Genomic DNA, 21,866 nt, shown 5'->3' with positions numbered 1-21,866 from the left:
ATACCTACTTCAACTCTACAATTTGTAAACGAGGCCAAATGTCTTAATTTTGGGATTATGGATAATGTTTTTCGTGTAAACTTATTTGAGTGCATATTAAATGAAGTAATATCATGCGCAACATGAGAAAGGGATTGAATTATTGGCATACAAATAAAACGTATGAGAAAGTATGTGTCACCTTCATGACAAGTAATTTTTCGTATGCAGTACATATAGCATATATGTATATTATATTAAAAATTTCAGACAAATATTTGAATTCTGTCTGACCATCTAGCACTCAATTTGCACTCACATACCAATGTTCAGATCCTTTTTCTCTTAGTTAATGTGCAGCTGCATTACTAGAATTGTGATGTGTAAAAAAAAATACTCATTAAATATGAATAAATTCGTTTAGTAATTATTTTTCCAGCTGAAAATATATATTTGTCATACAAATACTCTTTAACACTGTTGTTTGTCATGTTTTACCTATATATTTTTTTTATATAAAACTACCGGCTATTTCTCAGAATATCAAAATTATCATGTAATGTATATAGCTCAGACAGGAATAATGAATACTAAATACTGTAAATTAATGTTCTAGGCACATCTTATCTCTGGTCCCGTGTCTTCAAGCAAGCAAAAGAAACAGAAAATGGTTGGTTCGAAAGAAGAGAAATCGAAGAAAAGTCCTGTTATGCTTCACGAAACAAAAAGGAATCGAAAAAATTTCAAAGAGCAACAGTTTATTTTAGGAAGCCATCAGGATGAAGCTACCAATACTGATGTTCAGCAAGGAATGCTTAAAACTGAGGCTACTATTCAGGAAGCTCTCAGTATAACAAAGAATGTGCCCACTGTGCCGAATTTTAGACAAGAAAGGCAGAAGTCTAATCTAGATATGAAGTTATTAAAATCACGAAAAGAACAGTGTGGAGAATCACATTGTCTCAATAATGCACATGCTAAGAATCATACTCATATTAATAAACAATATGATACAGCCCAATGGATGTTGAGTGGCCAAAGTGACAAGCCTAATTTCATACCAGCTTGTCCCCATAATATTATAAATCCCTTAATTGTACCAAACACATTGGATAGAAGTAATGTGCTGCACGATTCTCACTCTCAACTTGCAACTTCAGCTGTCTGCAATTGTGAGCACCGTTCCCCATACGTTACATCACCAGTTGCCTCACAGAAAAGAAACATGAAATCTAAAGGGATGGATAAAGGTAGTGACTCAAGAGAGTATAAATTACCCTGTAAGTGTTGTAAATGTAAAGCAGGCATAACCAATAATAATTCAGCTCTCATTCACATAAAATCTTCTGTTCCTACTGAGACAGGACAAGAAGAACATGCATTTCGTCCAGAAAATAAATTGGCAGTTCATGCACTACCTACTTTAAAAATTGAAAGAGATTTGTTTGTGCAGAAAATGCCTGTAGTTAGAATACATCCTCCAAAAATACCACCATCTGTATCAATACGCAAGAATGTGGGACACTGTAATGTGACACATAGTCAGTTAGAATTTGGCCAATGTAAATCGAACACGAGTGATGGCAGTTTAGACAATGAAGAAGATATATCAGAAGTTTACCGTGATGTGCAAGACTCAGTTGAAATACAAGCACACAAAACAAAGGTGAATACTTTTGAAGCACCTTGTACTCCTAGTATGTCGGATAAAAAGGCAAAAGGAAATCGTCAAGACATAGTGTTTCAGACAATGCCAGTGGCAGACATACAAAGTAACGAAGGAGAAGACAATTCCCTCATAAATAACATAATGAAAAAACAAATTGTGACTAGTCACAGGAAAAATACTAAATTAGCGATGGGAAGTGATAGTTCGCACAGAGAGCCACGAAAACCTTCAAATGAAAAGGATTTACGTTTCGAACAGTATCAAAGTTTGTGTAAGATTTGTGAAAATAAATTTCCATTGAGGAACCTCTACTACGGAATATGTATTGGATGTCGTACTGTTACAGCCCCCGTTCATAAAGAAAATCAGCGTGCTTCGAGTTCACCAAGTACTGTTGTAAAAACAGCTGCTAAGTTGCACCAGTGCCATACTTGCTGCAGGCATTTTCCTAAATCAGAGCTTTTTCGTGGCCATTGTATTCAGTGTCAGATTATGAACGAAGACGTACATTTATCCCAGTGTAGGGTTTGCCTTAACAGTGTTCCAAGTGTAGAGTTTCTTAATGGGATATGTAAGAATTGTCGAGAGAGAGTTAAGTCTGGTGATCCACAATCTCAAGAGCCACTTGACAGACTCTTTGATAGAATACCATTTCTCTTCGACCTCAACCATGCACAAGGAATAAATAGAACCTATCCTATTAGAGAAAATTCATCAGTTTATCAGAACAAAGAAGAACTCAATTCTCTTCAATTATCAAAATCTACAGAGAAAGAGATGGAAACTACACAAAGAACTGAAGGTCAAGGAAAAGAAGATGTAACATCAAGTACTGATCTCCCGAGAAAGAGTAGTTTTAAGCAGACGAAAATGCAAAATGGTAAGGAAATCCCATTCTCACCTACAGTTACATTTAAGAGTCCTAGTCCTGATTCAGATTCAAATGATGAAGATGCCCCGTTTTGGGCTAGATCAGAGTTCAGGCACCGAGCAATGCCTTATTTTACCTACAAAGACAAAGAACACCTATATAGATTATCCACTATGCTCGGATTGGATACAGACGATGATAGCAGTGGCTCAGAGAAGATGGAGGTAGTAGAAGGAAAAAAGCATGGTAATGTTGATCAAATTGAAAATGCTGACTTTGGCAATGAGAGTGATAGTAAAAGTAGTATATCTGAAGATAGAACTAAAAAAGAAACGTTTGAAATACAACCAAAACGTGGCCCAAAAGAACAAGAAACACAGACCAACATACGTAAGATAGCATCCGTTCAAACAACAATTAAAGATGTACCAAGGAAAATTCCCAAATTGGGTGTGAAAAACTTAGGAAAACAATCACCTTTAGTAGACGAAACACAACATTCCTATTTTGAAAAAAGTGAAAGAAATAACAAATCATTACAGTCTGATATTAAATGCTATAATAAGAAATTCATGAAAAATAAAAATAAACGTAGTAGCAAGCAAGAAATTATCGAAATTACCGAAAGCAGGAGAGATGAAAGTCCTGTGTATAATACTAATTTTAAAATTTTACTGAATAAAAAAGTGAGATATCATGAAACTACTTCAGAAGAAGGCCAGTCAGAGAGTTCCCACAATAGTGAAAATGATTTACGTAAATCTGAGAATGCTTCAAAAGCACAAAATAATGATGATAATAATGATGATAAATCTGCAAAATACAAACCAGATTCATTACTTGATGACTATAACAAACATAATACTTCAAAATATCATCAGAAATTTTCTAATGATAATGGGCCTCAACATTCAGTGAAAAAGGCTGCTGTTTCAGAGGATTCACCTGTGCACCAGAAACAGTGGAAGGGAGATAACAGAGCAGATACTTCAATCAGAGATGTTAAAATGTAAGTTACAATGATTAAAACATTTTGTTAACGCTGTAGACCTAGTATGGTCTGTACCAATATTTGTTATTTTCTGAACGCCTTACTTTGCCAGGATATCATACTAAACATGCTTTCTTTTATGAAATAGTGTTTTAAGCTTCTCTTTTCGGAAAGAATAATGTCCAAAACTTTAGGTACCCGGTACTACTGAAAAAAAAATCGTTTCCCTTTTTTCTAAAGATTTAATTTCAGCTTTGTAGATTAGTATGTCTATAGCATAGGCAATATTTATTTTCCAGATACAACTATTATGGATAAAGAACAGTGATCATACAGCTGGAATTGCTACTATATCGTAAACTTTTAAAATTATTAAAAAAATTATTGGTAGAAATACTTGATATTCTCTGTTTAAAGGGTCATAATTTATTGTGAAATGAAACTGAAGCCAAACTTCTACTGATACTCTGTAGGCCTTCAGTTGTAGAGCGTTCAACCCTATTTCCTTAACAGTTCTTTTGGGGCTTAAATTTCTGACTGTGTGTGACAGTTTCCTCAGATTTCCTATGTTGTTTTAACTATTTAGGTCTGCTTTTTACTTTATGTTGTAGTTAAAAAGAATTCGCAGCTGAAACTATATCTTTCTGTTACCCATGTCGAAATTTGTTCACTCCTAAAATGTCAATATTGTTCATTCTCTACACTGCTTTAGATGTACGGTATATAGTCTCTTTATTATTTTATTCTTTATCATAATAAGTGGAATTTCAACATTTATGTGAAGAAAAAAGACAGGTTTGCCAGATGTCCCGGTTTGGCTGGACATTCCCGATTTTCACATAAAATTCCTGCGTCCCACTTTGAATCAAGACGGAACCCAAAAAGTCCTGCTTTTAGAAAATTAACATCACCTGTACAATTTTGTCATTAGGTACCTAGTAACTATTTTCGTCTAAATATTTAAATTAAAATTAAATTAAGCGTAAGTAAAGAAGTATACGCTGTAATTAAGGTGGAACTAAACTTTCTATATCACTGTGCCAAGTATTCTCACAATTGTCAGCTGATTGTTTAGGATAATAATTAAATTTCAAGATTCTGAGATATCCAGTAAATATAGTTGTGAGAGAACAAAGATGACAAAAAATAGTTAACAATATCTTATGACCATTTTCAGTAGTATTGGCACCGAACTTCAGGATGTCAAAAAAGAAAAAAAAATGTTTGACATTCAAACAGATGCACCAAAAAGGGAATATTAAAACGTTCCCATTACTGTAAGTTGAGATACTTTACTACTAAGCAAGTAGAAACAAAATAATTGTGTTTTTATAATTTATACAGTGAAGATTTTCCAAGTATAAATAACTCTCTATTATAAATAAATATGATAACTTATGTTTTACAAACAGTTGTTATTGTGCTGATAATGTTTCAGTGAATTTTGAAAAGAAAAAAAAATGCCTACACTGCTTTGAAGTAACATGATAAAAATATAGTTGTTATTGGTTGCCCATAATATTTGATCAATAATTGTGTCAGACATGGTTTAATACTTTTAAATGCAAAATAAAGTGTTTTGTAATTTTTTATATAATGAGTTTAGTGGATGAACTAGCGAGAAAAATGCCTCTTTGAAAACGTTTTTTTTAGTGTCTTGATATGAAATGGACTGAAATTATCCGTCATGTGCCCACAAGGTGGCTATCTTTGATTCCAGAAATTGAAAAGCTGTTAAGGAATTTCAGAGCTGTAAAGGCTTATTTTCTGTCACAAGAGAAACCACCTAAAATACTCCATTTTTTGAAGATGAACTTGCTCAGTGCTGCCTATGGTTTCTTGTAAACGTTGGGAGTATTCTTCAGCAAGCAAATTTAAAACTGTAATCAGAAAACTGGCTCATTGTAGAGCTACTTTCTGTATTACATGACTTGAGAAACAGCTTTACGAATCATAGAAATGAGCAGTTTTATGAGTCTACTATTGCTGCATCAATTTTTCCCAGAACTTGTAATGATCTGCTGTTAACAGTTCAAGGAGGAAGCAAATTCTAGAATGTTTTTATTAAAAAGGCAATTTTGATAATCATATTAGTTTTTAACGTTGTATAAGAGAATAGTTTTTCCTTCTCTTATTTTTTTCGATCATGACATATCAACTCTGCCCATGCTCACATCACTCTCAAAGACAGAACTTAGTATTTTTTAGGTATGGTATGCTGGAAAAAGGATATCCCTCCTTGGTGAATCTAAAATCTGGCAACCCTGAAAAAAGAGGATGCAGTGAGCATTATTTTGATGAACGTGAACTTACAATGACCCACCAACATGATTTCTTATAAATGCAATTCTAACATGATACCTCAAGCTTGGTTTCAGTCTTATTTTGGGGGGAGCCACAAGTAGAATAATATTCTGTATAAAATTTATGATAATATTGCACTGATTATCTTTGTGTACTGATAATTAAGCCATTATGATATAAATTATTCATTCATTAATTTCATAATGTCTGGAAAATTCTAGTTAATAAATTTGTTCAGAGATAAATCGTACCAGTGTCTCTAAAATCTGGCTCCAGTTCACCTTGGCTGCTTTATTATGTTCATTGTTTCTGAAAAATCTGATCTTTGAATAGATATTGTTCACATTGTCGTCGTTGTTGTTATTATTATTATTATTATTATTATTATTATTATTATTATTATTATTATTATTATTATTATATTTCAATACCTAAAAACAAGAATGTTTTTAAATTTTGTCATAGACGTGTAAAATTTTAAATTATACTTGCAGAGTGGGAAACGAAGAAGAATTACAGAATGTGTTGGATCATGTTAAAGATGACGATGAAGAAGAAAACTACAATAATTCAAATGCTGCGTCTACTCCTTCATCAAATGATACAAAGGTTAGACTGAACTGTGGTGACATGGATAGTAAAAGAGACATTATTATTTATTGTTTTTTACATTTTCGTGCAGTTAATCTCCAACGACTCTGCCATATAAAATTAAAGGCGCAGTACATTGAAACTTAATTCTGAGACCTCCATTTACTACTATATTACACATTTTGAGCAAGACGATAATGCTTGATACCGGTTGATATTGTCATGTTACTACATTAAGTACAATCCTTAATTAATATGAATGAAGTTTTAACGTTTCATGATAAAATCTTATGTAATTAAAATTTAAAAATAATTAAAATGCTTGTGTAAGCTGTTACATCAGTATAATGTTAAAACGAAGATGGACTACAGCTTGTTAGACAGTCTGTGATAAGAGGATCACATAATTCCAGTGCAGTGTCTTGTGCGTATAATAAACACAAAAATTGAGGATCACGGTGAAAGTGCCGATGTCTTTGGCAGCTAGACAGCATAAGATTTTATAATTGTATTTTATAACTACTGTTTGCAACTTGTGTAGCCTTAATAGTGTTATATACTACAGTAGATCACATAAATGCACATTCAAACTCATACGTATTCTACAGCATGACTTCTGATGATGACTCTGTAGAGTCGAAAACGTTTAAACTTATTAAATAATGTGTACAAATAACTTTTGTTTCAAAGATAAGCATAGACGGACCTTGTTTAACCCAATTTATTATTAGTTGCTTGTATTATGAACTTACAATAGTCTAATTGTACAGCCTTGCAGAATGTTGTTTGAGAAATATCAGATACAGCGTTAGACTGCTACGAGTCTAAACATTGTATTTATGCCAAATATTATTTTACAATAGCATCTTCAGATTCAATAACTAAGTTGTAAAATACCGTATAGTACATAAGTTGAAGTAAATTCTATACATGCATTTTTACTATAGGTTAATGTTTCTAAGATAAGTTAGCTCCAGTTAAGCAATGTATGAACTTGATTTCAGGATGAAAAAACACCATCAGAAAGAGAAGGTGATAGTACAAGTGTGAATGAATATGAACTTGAAGATAATTATGAAGATGACTGGGAAGAAGAATCCGAGAAAAAAGATTCTGTAGAAGAGAATGTAGAAAGTGAAATCATAGAAGCACTTGATGAAAAATCATCACATTTATCTGGTAATATATATTTAATTACAAGTTAAATAAATCGTATTTAAAATATATTTTACCATTTTAACACGCATAGAATTCATACAGTACATATTAGAAGTAATACCATTTCTTAATTTGATAAATTTGTCAGTATGAAAATGACGAAGTGATTTCCCTTAACCTCGAAGAGAGATACAAATCCATATCCATTGCAAGACAGCCTATGGAGGGTGAAGGTCTCCCAGCAGACAGCTGCCTCACGTCCACATGCCCCAGCAGAGGTGAACGATCATCCAAACAGTACAGGAGTAATGTGTGGTTAGAACAATGATCCCCCTCCCCCCTAGTCTTTATAGCTAGCTTTCGAAACAAGATTTGACTGTCTACTGTAGCTCTCCAAATTCATCATGATGCTGGGTGGCTGTTTGCCATAATGCTGAGTTAAGCTTTAGTTTAACTACTTGAATTTTCGGTTGTTTCGCTGAAGCAGACCTCGAATTATTCTCTCACCTTCTTCTCTAATACATAATTATCTTTACAATTCACAAATTCTGAATAACGTTTGCAGTTTAAGACATCGTTAAATAAAACAGTGAATAAATTAATGTATCAGCAATAATCTCTGTTTGTTGTCTTTTATATGCTTAGTGTTCATTCATTCATTCATAGTTCTTTAACCAAGGGCAGGTCTTTCACTGCAAACCTAGCATTCTCCAATATTTCCTATTTTTTGCCTTCCTCTTAGTCTCCGCATATGATTCATATATCTTTATGTCGTCTATCATCTGATATCTTCTTCTGCCCCGAACTTTTCTTCCATTCACCATTCCTTCCAGTGCATCCTTCAGTAGACAGTTTCTTCTCAACCAGTGACTCAGCCAATTTCTTTTTCTCTTCCTCATCAGTTTCAGCATCATTCTTTCTTCACCCACTCTTTCTAACATAGCTTCATTTCTTTTCGTCTTTTTTTTTTTCTTTTCTTCCTATTAAATTTTAATTGCTGTCATATGTTCACTGGTTAAAAACATATGTTCACTGGTTAAAAAATAGAGCTTCACAAGTACTTATTCTATGTATCATAAAAATTCTCCTAGATAAGAATAGTGTTTTTTTTTTAGTTTCACTGATCCTGCATATCTGAACTTCTTCACAATATTCCTTTGTGGGTCATTCTCTTTCGTATATTTTCTTTAAAACCACCTTTTTATTCTCTAGTCGACTCCATTTTTATGTATGAATTAGAAAACCATTAGCCACTTTAAAAATATAACAAAATAAGGAAGCTATTTTCTTTTTTGTGGAAACTTGACTTTTCTGTAGATGAAGTCGAAAAATGTACTCCTTTTTATTACAATCATTTGAAAGCTACGTAGGATGACAGAACAATTTGGGCTCACTCTTTTTTAAAGTACCTATATTAGCCGACACTGCTTCTTAATGCTGCGTTTTTATGCATGGACGAATGTTAAAATATAAAATAGTTTTACAACTTTCTCTTCAATGCTCTGATTTCACAGTGCTACCGGCTTTTTGAAAGTCCATATCATACTTAGAATCTCATTATGAACATTAATTAATATTTCTACCACTTTTAAATATTGATTTTCGAAAGTAGAAAAATAATACAAGCGATTACAACACAAGAATATTTTATTATGTGAAATTTGTACAACATTAATTGCATACCAGTACATCAGAAATCTTTTTTTTTTTTTTTTTGGATTAGGTACGTTTCGTGTGCAATTCAAAGAAAAAAGTTTATCTTCTTATTTGAGTATATACTAAATGATTTTATATGTGTGTGTGTGTGTGCGTGCGTGCGTGGATGTGATATTTTAAATCATAATCCAAGGAAATGAACTGTTATTCTAACATGATAAAAAAGCTGACTTGCTACGCAATGTGTAAAATGTAAATGGGAAATTGTATGTAATCTTTGAAACAATGATTTTTTGTGTCTGATTCGTGATTTACTCCTAAATCACTCCTCAACAAATTAATTATTATGATAATGTGTTCGCTATGTATACATCTCTAGGTTGTGTACCTGCTACATGCAAAAGTGGAGTTGGACAAAGAGCTGAAGTTCCAGAAATCATTTCAGAGGAAAATGGATATATTACTGGTAAGTCTAAAGGAGGTAAAATGTTACTTTATATTAGCTTTTATTTATTTTTAATGGATAACTTAATGAAATCAAGTTTACAGGACTATTCAGTTGACTAGAAAACATTATAATTAGGTGCCGGTATCCATTAAATGTGGGAAATTTCTCCTCCCATTTATATCTTTCTACTTGAGAGATTTGTCTTTATGAATTGTCTTTTAACCTTTTTATAACTACAATTAAAATATTCTTTGGACTCTATGTCTGTACACTGTGTAGGCCTACTTGCTACATGCAAAGATAAAATCAGCACATACAGTAGATATTTGCATTGCATGGCACAATTTTAAAGAATTATGAAGTTGAGAATACTGAAGCAAATGAACAGGAATTGTTAAAGTAGGTACTGCTATTTATTTATGATCAATGAAAATAAAACATTATAATTGAAACTGATGTATATTCACAGAATGTTTAGAGATATACATTTTTTATCTACATGCTCGGCCACTTTATTTTGGTGTGCGCAAATATATATAGCATGGACATCTCTCTTCTCTGTACGAATACATTGGACCCCTAAAAAATATTGCTTCTGTAAGTAAATAGAAATCTGGCTCGCATACTGGCCATTACATTTGGTGCTCGTAGTGCAAACTTGGGGTCTGGAGACTGTAGTACAGTACAGAATATCGGAATATGATAATTTAATAAAGATATTTTCGGGGGGCATTTTCTTACAGTGTTACATCCACATCCGCGATGTTTCGGACGGAATTGTATAGGGTTTGAACTGTAGATCTACTACAAATTATAATAGGGCATAATTTAAAATAATCCCTCTCTTTTTCTCTCTCGTATAGAAACACGTAACTATATAACAGTGCTAACAGAAACTTTTTTATATTAAGCTTTCCTGAAGATATCATATGAAATTTAAACTCTAATTATTTTATTTAATCTTGTCTTAAAGTTTACACATTATACCAGGATCACTTTTCCTTTTTCTGCATTGTTGTGCAGAATGTTATTTATATTTCTCCAAATGGCAGCCTGAACACCTGCAGACTTTTAACGCATGAGTACAGGCTGTTACAAAAGAAACATTACAATGCTTCCATTCCCCAAATGAGGTATAGAAATTCTTACACATTCAAACATTTAAAATAAATATTATAGTCCAGACACATGATCTGAAGACATTAATTCGTTAATATAAGCACAGAAACATAATCGTAAACAAAAGCAAATAAGATCTTTTGAATTCAATATTTTCTAACGTTAATAATAAAAAAAAAAGAGTTGAGACTAGTTTGAGGGGGCAGTGCCCCCCTAGGCTCCCCCATAACTCCGCCTATGAACAGAAGTAAAGCCAGAAGTTTCTTTTGTAGATTTACAGAATATGAAAGAATTTTCCTTATGAGTGAACTTATTGTCCATTTCTCAATAACATAAAATTGCATAACTGCTAGCCACAATTTCTTGATAATCATCATATTATGGGAGTGATGAATTTCTTCTTACAGACATATACTGCCTTCTCAGAAAAGAAATTTGTCTATCACCAGGCTAGCAGTGAGCAAGATATACCTAGGCCTACCTCTGTTTCAGAGCTATGTGTTGTGTTCTTAATGCCGGTACCAGTAATTAAGATTAGGCCTATAACTTTATTTCATATCAACAGGTTGTACAACTTCTACATGCAAAAATAAACTTGATGAAACTTCTGAACCTATTTCAAGGAAGAACGAAGTTCCGGCTACCAGACCAGGTAATTCTGATTTTCAAAAAGATTTCCTTTCTGAAACTATTTGCACTGAGAAACATTTTCATAGATCGAACAAGTAAGTACGCTAAGCAAATTTGTTTTTCGCATTTCAGTGGAAGATTAGTGCTTCAGCATATTTCTGTTGTTTTCGTCATTGTCGCTGTAGCAGCTTTAATGGTGTGTAGATGTATATTCGAACCACGCCTGGAGAATGACTCTGTCTTTTGTGGCATGATGTCCTATGTTGTCTTAGGGGGAAGCCTAGATTCATATGAACTCCACGTCACAAAAGTTCCACTATGTATCCGTGTAATAGGTGACTTACTGCACTAAATTGCTTTCTTCTTGTTTTGAAAAAAAACCGTCCAAACAGCACACTTGTTAAAATATTCTTCTGGTTTACAATCACGTTGGTTTACGTAGTCTAGATACTGTTTTAGCGTCATTCTTGCAACTCCACATTCTCTGGCTGCCTCATGCACCTTCAGTCCATCATTTCGAACTCTTTTGGCAGCCTTATCAACAGCTTCTGGATTTGGTTGGGGTCTCTTCACATCAGTTTTACTTCTGGGCATCTAGATACAAATAATATGGGTATGTTTTATCCTCGTGTAATGTGAATGCAAGGCCTTAGGTGTAAGTATTTATCCAACAGAATCATACACACAGAATGCATGATCAAAGTTAGATACTGTAAAGTAATTTGAAATGTAAAAATATATTCTATAGGTATATAATCTGGTTCCATGCATTTGTACCTAGGGCCATGGCCAGCTCATACAATCACAGCTCATAATTTTCAAAATAGCTAATATAGCTAACATAAAATATGGGACTATTACCGAATGAAACTTTTGTAGTATCATCTACAGACTTTAGTGATATTTATTATGGATAAATAAATTAATAACTTTTCTTACCTTGCTTGTAAAAAATATCTCGATATTTCTCCAAAAATTTACTTCTGAGAAGGAAAATCAGTCAGCATGATATAACAACAATGCAACTGTATGAAATTCCTCCAAAACTGATGTGAACATATGTTAAACTGTTGCCAACATGTGTAACTGTTAAAATTAAAATTTATCTTCGTATCTCCAGAGAAAACAGCACTGGCCCTAGGTACATTATGGTCCTAGGTACACAGGCCTCCTCTAATTCTTTGAGGGTAATTACTTTGGCACTTTTATTAACCTGTATCTCGTTTGGCTTTTTTTAATCATTCTGAAGAAAATAACTGGCTCAGATTTTCTCATCTCAAACATGAAATGCTTTCATTCACATTTTCTTTGTCAAGTAACTTGTAATAAATTCTTAAAGAAAATTATGTAATTAACCGTATAATTGAAATGTTTATTATTTTTCATTTTTTTTAGTACTTATATCCATAACAAAAAATTAGAGAGGAATTGTAAGTTATCAGTACCGGTATTGTAATTAATAAATTCTGAAATTTCTTAACTTAGTCATGATGATTACAACAAAAAGAATTGAATTGTTGAGCTTTAATTTTGGAGATTATGACTGTCTGTTAAGAATTTTCATTGAATTATATAATTCTTTGCTATTTGAATAAAAATAGCATTTAAAGTTTTATCACGAGTTCATGAGCTTCAAAATTTTTAAACTTTTATTCAGTTTTTTAGATAATCGTGAAATGATTTATGTCAAGGTATTTAAAACGAGTTTTCTATAATGTTTGGGACAATAAATTTATTAGAAATGTTGTTGTTGTTGTTTTCTAATGCCAGGCGTTTGACAATAAAGTCATTTGACTTCTTGCACTCCAATATTTTTCAAAGATATTATCATGGCCAGCCACTGAAGCACAGATTTTGAGATGTTCCGAATCCATTTCTTGGTTTGAGTTGCACAATGGGCAGTTAGGGGACTGATATATTCCAATTCTATGCAGGTGTTTGGCCAAACAATCATGGCCTGTTGCCAATCTAAATGCAGCTACAGACGATTTTCGTGGTAAATCGGGAATTAACTGTGGATTTTGATGCAGAGAGTTCCATTTTTTCCCTTGAGATTGTATTATCAAATTTTGTTTGTTGAAGTCTAAGTATACAGTATAGATTTAATAAATCTTTTCACAGAGTAATACGTAGATTTAGTAACAAGTCTGTAAATAGCAGTGCTGCCCTTCTTTGCTAAAGCATCCGCATTCTCGTTTCCCAGGATTCCACAATGGGATGGTATCCATTGGAATACAATTCTTTTATTGAGTGATATTAATTGAGAGAGCATTTTAGTTATTTCTGCTGTTTGAGATGAAGGTGTGTGTTTAGAGACTATTGATAGAATAGCTGCTTTGGAGTCTGACAATATAACTGCATTCTTAAATTTATTGATGTGGCATAGAAGATTCCTGAGACTTTCACTTATTTTAGTATTTCAGTGTTTACTTCTGATTTCAGTATTTCTTCTGTTAAATTTAGATTATTTTCTAGATTTAATAGAGTTTGGTTTGGTTTGGTTTGGTTTAATTTGTAAGTTTTCTTTTAAATTCGGGATATTGATTTTCTGTTTTAATTCTTGAACAATGGATATGAAACTTTTTTGAGTTTTCAATCTACAGAGAGGACTGTATGAATGCCAATTGTTTCCTGGTAATCTGATAAGTTTTTCATATTGAATCAGTGCTTTTTCTTCTATTGTCATTTTGATGCTTATTAGAAATGTTTAATTCATTCATTCATTCATTCATTCATTCATTCATTCATTCATTCATTCATTCATTCATTCATTCATTCATTCATTCATTTATTTTATTCCATAGATCTTACATGAGCAATGAAGCTTTAAGATGTGGAACATGTCAACATTTTACAATATTACAATTACAATTTTTACAAATTTTTATAGTTTTACAATTTAGTAATTTTCTACAATTTTTACAATGTTGTACAATTTTTTTACATTTTGGCGAGATGTAGTGAGATGAAATGAGGTCCGAGGATTCGCCAAAATATTACCCGGCATTTGCCTTTTCGGTGGGGGAAACCTCGGAAAAACCCAACCAGGTAATCAAATCAAAGGGGGTAATCAAATCAAAATCTTACATTGTATTCAATAGTTATCACGGATCATGATAATATAAGACTCTGCAAATTAAGTCAAAAACATCCATTGATCAAAATAAGATTTCTTTCAGAAATGCATATATTCAGAAATATAGATGCTCGCCATTTTTATTTTATTAAATTACCAACTAAACAGTAAAAGATCATTGGGTCGTTCAAGGCAGAGATGAATGGAAGATTTCTTGTAGATTGTAACAGTTTTTTCAGGATTACAGCATGAAAGGAAGAGGAAGAAGAAGAAGAAGAAGAAGATTGTAATTAATAATAATAATAATAATAATAATAATAATAATAATAATAATACTGATTTATTTAACCTGGCAGAGTTAAGGCCATACGACCTTCTCTAACACTCAACCAGGAGTAAAAACTGTGTTACAAAAACACTACAAATTTACAAGGTACACTACAATTTTACACACAAAACTGAATAAGATAATAATAATAATAAAATGTAAACAACAAGTAAGAATAAATCAGACATAATATATAACATACAGAAAGAAAGAAAAAAGCATAATAAAATGTGAACAGCAGGTCAAAATAAATGAGGCATACAAAGTATAAAAAAAAGACAATTATTGATGATAATAATAATAATAATAATAATAATAATAATAATAATAATAATAATAAAATAAGAATAGTAATAATAATAATAAAATAAGAATAGTAATAATAATGATAATAATAATAGTAATAAAATAGTGCAGTACAAAGCATACAATGAATACAATATTAAGTACACACAGTAAGGAAAATTATGATTATATATAGCTCAACTTATCACATTAGAGATATACCATTATCGGAAAATATGAAAACAAAAATATAAAATAAGTTAAATATCACTAGAACATTTAAAAATGTGAATACGTGGAAACATGCAATACAACACTTATCATAATAGTAAGTTAGTTTGGCAACTCGTCATAAGATAATTTTCTAACTTGGATTTGAAAGATTTCAATGTTCGGCAGCCCTTGACTTCAGGCGGCAGAGAGTTCCAGTGACGAGAGGTAGCAACAGTGAAAGATGAGGAATACAGAGATGAAGTGTGAAGTGGAATTTCTAGCGTGTTATCGCGTTGTGATCGAGTATTAATATTATGATAGCGAGAGAGAGTATGAAAACGAGCGAATAAATAATAGGGGGATGAAGTGTGCATAATTCGATATAAGAGAGGAAGTGAATGCAGATTTCTCCTCTCATGTAACCTAAGCCATGATAACTTCTCGAAAGAAGGTGAGATATGATCATAGTATCGAACATTACAAATGAAGCAGACGCACGTGTTATGAACACGTTGTAGTTTCTGAGCGGAATCAATCCTGAGATCACTGAACAAAACGTCGCAATAATCGAAGTGAGGTAGAATGAGTGTCTGTACCAGCGTCTGTTTTAATTTAGATGGATAATAATACAATCTTTTTAGTGAATGGAGAATAGAGAATGCCTTCTTACATGTATATTTAATATGCGTATCCCAATTGAGATTAGATTCGAAATGCACTCCGAGATTTTTTATGGTAAAGCTAAACGGGATGATTGTTTTATTCAGTTTCACAGGTGGAATATTCAGGTCGTTGACTTCAGGAATTAATCTACGGTTCGCGAACAGAATATCCTGTGATTTACATGCGTTTAGGTTAAGCCCAAATTGTTGAGACCAGGAAGAGATGGAATCAAGACCTTCATTAAGACTATTAATGCTATCATTTAGTGCATCAGGACGGGCTGAAATATACAATTGAACGTCGTCTGCATATATTTGATATCTGCAGTGCTTAAATGATTTAGAAATTCCATTTATATAAATAGAGAAGAGCAAGGGGCCTAATATTGATCCCTGAGGAACTCCTGTGTCTACAGTACGCGAGGATGAGAAACGATTATTAGATATGACACGCTGCTGGCAGCCAGTAAGGTAGGAGTACATCCAGGTGATAGCACTATCAGAAAGGTGTAGCGTTTGTAGTTCAGTCAATAGTAAATCGAAGTCAACAGAATCAAAGGCTTTGCTATAGTCCAATAAGACTAGTACAGTAGCCTGTCGTTTATCCATGGCTGCACGTATGTCCTCAGTAACATTCAACAAAGCAGTAGAAGTGCTATGGCCATTTCTGAATCCTGATTGTAAAGGGTCTAAAAGATTAAATTCTATTAGGTAGTCTGACAACTGCTTATGAATGATGCGTTCCAGGGCTTTAGATAAAACGGGAAGAATGGAGATTGGCCTATAGTCTTTTGCAGAAGTAGGTGAATTTACTTTAGGAAGTGGGCGTACCAAAGCTGATTTCCAGAGTTGCGGATAAATAGACGTGATAATTGAAGAATTGAAAATATGGGTTATTACAGGAAGCATGACATCGACTAACTTATTGATAAAGACTATGCTCATGTTATCAGTGCCTTGTGCTTTAGATTTAATGCTTTTAAGAGCCCTTCTTACTTCAGAATCAGTAATAATAATTATTATTTATTTATTTATTTAATCTGGCAGAGCTAAGGCCAGTAGGCCTTCTCTTCTGCCCAGCCAGACTCTAATTCTAATTGAATACAATTACTTACATAGTTATTACATTAATACCTAGACCATAAAACAAAAATTTTTCGCGAGAAGGAGGAGGATTAGCTAGGAGAGTATTAATTATATTTAGTTTTGACTGTCTTTCAGTTTTGACTGTCTTGATGATGATAACATTCGAATTTAAATTTTTACACAATATATAAATGCAAAGAAGACATTTCTTTCACCTTTTCTTTTGTGTGTACATTGAAAATTGTACTGTATTTCTTGATGTTAATATGTTCCACTTTCAGTTTGAGGAGATATAGATGTAAAGCTGACTGAGGCAGTCAACTGTGTATCCTATTTTTTAAGTGATATTTTAAGTGCATTTTGTTCCAGTTTATTTTACCATATTAATTTCAGCCATTTTATAAGTACCAGTAACAAATAAGAATGTGTTATAAACATTCATATTTAATTTCACAAATCGTAACATGATAAATTGCTATTCAAGAATTTAAACATTTTTTCTTCTCTATTTATATAGATGGAGATTCAGAAGATATATTAAAGGGTGACCATGATACTGAGAAACTTATAAATTCTTCGTCACTATCAGAGCAACAAGAGAAACAAATTTGTCATTCTGACTGTGTAAAACCAACTGAAAAATTACAACAGGCATCATCCTGTAGGACAGTAATTTCGAAGTCTTCTTCCCATCCAAGCAAAGTTCTTTGTAAAGAAAAAGTTGCCATGCAAGAAGATTTAGAGGAAGTTATATCGGATATATCTGTTATTCTGTCTGAGAAATCTGCAAAGAAAGAGACAGTTGAGAAGGCAGTATCTCCTATTAGAATTCCAAATTTGCAGTATATTGATAAAGCATCATCATGCCCCTGTTTTTCAATTGAAACACAAGTAGACAAAGCAACCTCAACTATTGGTACTAGTTTTAAATCTGCGGAACAAATACATAAAGCCTCATCTCCTATCAACATTCTTTCTAATACACAAATGAAGGAAGAAATTTCTACCAACAGTATTCATGTTACAAAGTATGTAGACAAAGGATCGTCATGTGTGCGTTTTCCACTTTATGTTTGTGTTGATACTGCAACCTCACCCATTAATATTCCTTCCAAAGTATCAATTGACAAAACAACTTCTACCACTTGCATTCTAAGCACAGAACGTGTAGGTAAAGCTGTATCATGTTCTTCTCTTCCTCATGAGAATGTTGTAGATACAGCAACATCTCCCATCAATATTATGGAAGGGCATGGTGGAATATCTCAGAAAATTTCCACACGCGAAAGTACATTAATAGACAAAGCAGTCTCTGTAATTAGCGTTCAAACAATAGAACATACAGATAGAGCAACATCATGCCAATCTGTAAATGTAGTAGATACAGCAACGTCTCCTATCAGCATTGCTGAAACATCTCCTGTTAGATCTACTGTAGATAAAAGTACATCACCATTCAGTTTTCCAACACAAAAACTGATTTTACCTCCATGTAAGTTTAATTGTACTGATATCTGCACTCATAATAACCAAACTGGAGAATCAGTTCCTTCGACATCTAAACATCGAGTCAGGATTTCCAGGAACTTTCATAATTTACATTCGTTTCAACGAAAAATGGCATCACCTTCTCACCCTGAGATTGATGATGCCTGCAGATGTTATAACCTTGAAGAGGGCCAACCAACTGTTGAAGTAGCAACTAATAATCAAGTGAAACCATTAGATACTGAGAACACAAGTATAGCTCTAAAAGTAGATACAGAAACCCAAATGGATATGATTACAACTGACAATGACAAGTCAGACAAAAAGAAGAAGAAAAAGAAACATGGATGGTTTGCTTGTCTTCGGAATAAATTAAGTGATAAGAATAAAAAAGAAAGTTCTTCCTCAGGTTTACAGCAAGAAGGTTCTCCAGTTCTAAAGGAAGATCCAGGGGCTATTGGTACTTATCTTCCTAGTCCTAATGCTATTACTACAGAAACAACTCACAACAGCACATCTTTGTCCAATGTAAGTATTTTGGCAGTTTGATCCATCTAGATGGTTGTACTTTATTTTACTTTTATCTGCTATGTTAGGAAATTTTGAGACAGTGTGGAATGTGACTTTGACAATGTTACGTTTTTTTAATTTCTTTTCATACTTAGTGCAATAAGCCGTTTTAATAGTTCAGTAAATGATGAGAATATTGTTGGTTTACAAGCAAAACACATTAAGTAAAAAATATTACTTCTGAGAAAAAGGTGTATACAATGTACATAATGTATGTGTATACACTTAGAATTGAAAAATTAAATACACATAAAAAGAAACAACTTACTAAATATTTTGAGGATTCAGTTTTGTTAAGAGCTTTCAGAACGCCTTTTCCTCATAGGTAATATTTTCTACTCAGTGTGTCTTGCTTGTAAGTCGACGAAATGTGCCATCGTTATTTAATAATCTAATGCACTACAATACATTTTAATTAACTTTTATAAAAAGTTGTCTGTATGTTTGTGCAGGCCTAATGTTTTGTTAAGCTCCTATTTAAAACTTCTGATCTTCGACATATTAACAATTTTACAAAAAAAGAATCACTTCAGGAAGTATTATTTACTGCACTACTTATAGTTTGAATATTTTCGACTAGTATCAAATTTGATTACTCAAGACCGAGAAACTACGTCTAATATGTGCCATTGTTAAACATTCAGGGTGAAGATATTTTATTATTTCATAGTGCTGTTGTTGACGATGACAACGACAATGACGATGACGAATTTACACTACCAAAAGAATTAGAAATTGTAAAATGAAAATTGTAAATTCTTACTTTATATGTAAATAATGTATCTAGAGTCGACGGCAATTCGGAAGGCGGTAGTCTGCTAGCGTTTGCGTCGAGAGAGACAGATAGAGAGAGCAAGGCAGTGTACAACATTGCCACGATGTGGCAATCGTACTTCATGCGCACATGCAATACAAATAGTGCAGGAGAGAATTTAAATTATCAAAAGACAATAATGACCTTAATGATTACTTAATGATTACTGTACCTGTAAGCATGACACCAAACAAACCCTCTTTCCTTCACTAACCATATTCTTTGCACGTTTCTCAATCCTACACCACATGCTTCTGCAGTCGTTTCTTGCGCGTTGGCAACATTGTAGCCAGCATCAAGATGGCAAGCAGCGTTCTGCTCGTCAACGTTTTTAAAATAATTATAAACCTTAAACATTATTTTCCACGCCTGCCTGTGCAATACTCGTCTTTTTACAGTCTCTTCTTCCATTTATTTATCTTACACATACACAGTAAATGTTAGTTTTACTTATTCATTGTATTGAAACACACACACGTGAACAAACGAACTCTGGAAATACTTGTTATAGACTGATTCTGATTGGTTCTACTGTACAAGTTTGTGACGTCACATACCAGAAATGCTATGGCACATGTAGCAGCTGGCCGCCTTGCGAAATGCCATCTAGTTAAACAGTAATTATGAAAAAAAAAAAAAAAAATTCTCAGTCATGAGTAAGATACTTAGGAATATATGAATATAAGCCTCTACTCTTTAGTATAACAATAATTGGATTATTTAACACAGGAGCAGAAATCATCATCAGATGGAGAACTGTCGGTGTCCTATAATGCTTGTAGTACAGAAAAAACTCTTACATCTGTAGAATCTATAGGAGAAGAAGAGTACTGGTGTTCATGTCATACTGATAATTGTACACATAGCGTAGGTGAAATATGGAGCTGCCACTGCGACGACAAACACGTAAGTTGCTTGTACGAAATCCTTGTATTGCAATAATATCACTAGCCAACAAAATTTTACTTTTTTTGTGTAACTGGAATGAAAACAGCTAATCTTTATGTTTTCGGGTGTGCTGATAACGAAAATGATAGTGAACATGCAAGATTAGCTCTCGTTTTGAAGTTATGATAACTATACGTTATTGCCTATATAAGCTCATTGCATGTATTTGCCTTGGTGTTATCCCTCGGGGGGAAGGTCACTGAAGGCGCAACCGCTTTGCCTGGCGTTTGTAGTTTTCTGCTGGTGATTCTCTGATTAGCATAGAGCAGTAATCGGCTAACATTGATGCATTACACTTTCCCTGCTATCTCATTTCCACGTCCGAAATTTGCTGTTGGAAGCGTTCCCCATGCTTGTCGCTTACAACACCACAGTTGTCAGGAAAGTAGTCCAAGTAGGAATATAAGAAATGTATCTTTAAGGACATGTTGCACCCCAGTCTATTGAAGCAGTGCAGAAGATTTGCCACAAGATCCTTATAGTTTTCTACTCTCTTATTTCCTAGAAAGTTTGTTGACACTTGAACAAAGCTAACTTTTCATCACCTGTCAGGATGGTGTTGAAATGTTCATCTTTGTATAGTTTGCGTGTCTGGGGACCCACGAAAATCCCCTCTTTTATTTTCGCCTCACTAAGACGTGGAAATTTCTCGCGCAAATAGAGAAATGCTTCCCCAGTTTTGTCCACGGTCTTAACGAAGTTTTTCATTAGGCCCAATTTTATATAAAGAGCAGGGAGAATTATGTTCTTGGATTCGACCAGTTGCTCGTGCATAACATTGTGAGATCCTGGTTCAAGTGATTGACGCATAGGCCAATCTTTCTTTTTATAATGAAGTGCTTTGGCGTGGCTATCCCAGAGGCACAGGAAACAACAAAATTTGGTGTAGCCGTGTTGTAGCCCAAGTAATATGGCTATGACTTTCAGATTCCCGGAAATCTGCCATTTAAACTTGTCATAGTTCAATCGCAATACAATTG

At 33.2% G+C, this 21,866-nt stretch overlaps 1 protein-coding gene across 1 annotated transcript in view; it reads left to right on the top strand.

Annotated features, from left to right (window-relative positions):
- The window catches only part of LOC138698030 (uncharacterized), a 181,121-nt gene that overhangs the window by 145,964 nt on the left and 13,291 nt on the right, over positions 1 to 21,866 (top strand). The window contains exons 5-11 of the mRNA XM_069823710.1: positions 596 to 3,528; positions 6,309 to 6,423; positions 7,410 to 7,584; positions 9,599 to 9,685; positions 11,352 to 11,438; positions 17,584 to 19,082; positions 20,668 to 20,844. Of these exons, the coding sequence (XP_069679811.1) occupies positions 596 to 3,528; positions 6,309 to 6,423; positions 7,410 to 7,584; positions 9,599 to 9,685; positions 11,352 to 11,438; positions 17,584 to 19,082; positions 20,668 to 20,844 (5,073 nt within the window). The remainder of the gene's footprint in view (positions 1 to 595; positions 3,529 to 6,308; positions 6,424 to 7,409; positions 7,585 to 9,598; positions 9,686 to 11,351; positions 11,439 to 17,583; positions 19,083 to 20,667; positions 20,845 to 21,866) is intronic.

This window comes from Periplaneta americana, chromosome 4, assembly GCF_040183065.1.
Source record: "Periplaneta americana isolate PAMFEO1 chromosome 4, P.americana_PAMFEO1_priV1, whole genome shotgun sequence".
Lineage (NCBI taxonomy): Eukaryota > Metazoa > Arthropoda > Insecta > Blattodea > Blattidae > Periplaneta > Periplaneta americana.
This window is presented reverse-complemented; position numbering and strand designations above follow the sequence as displayed.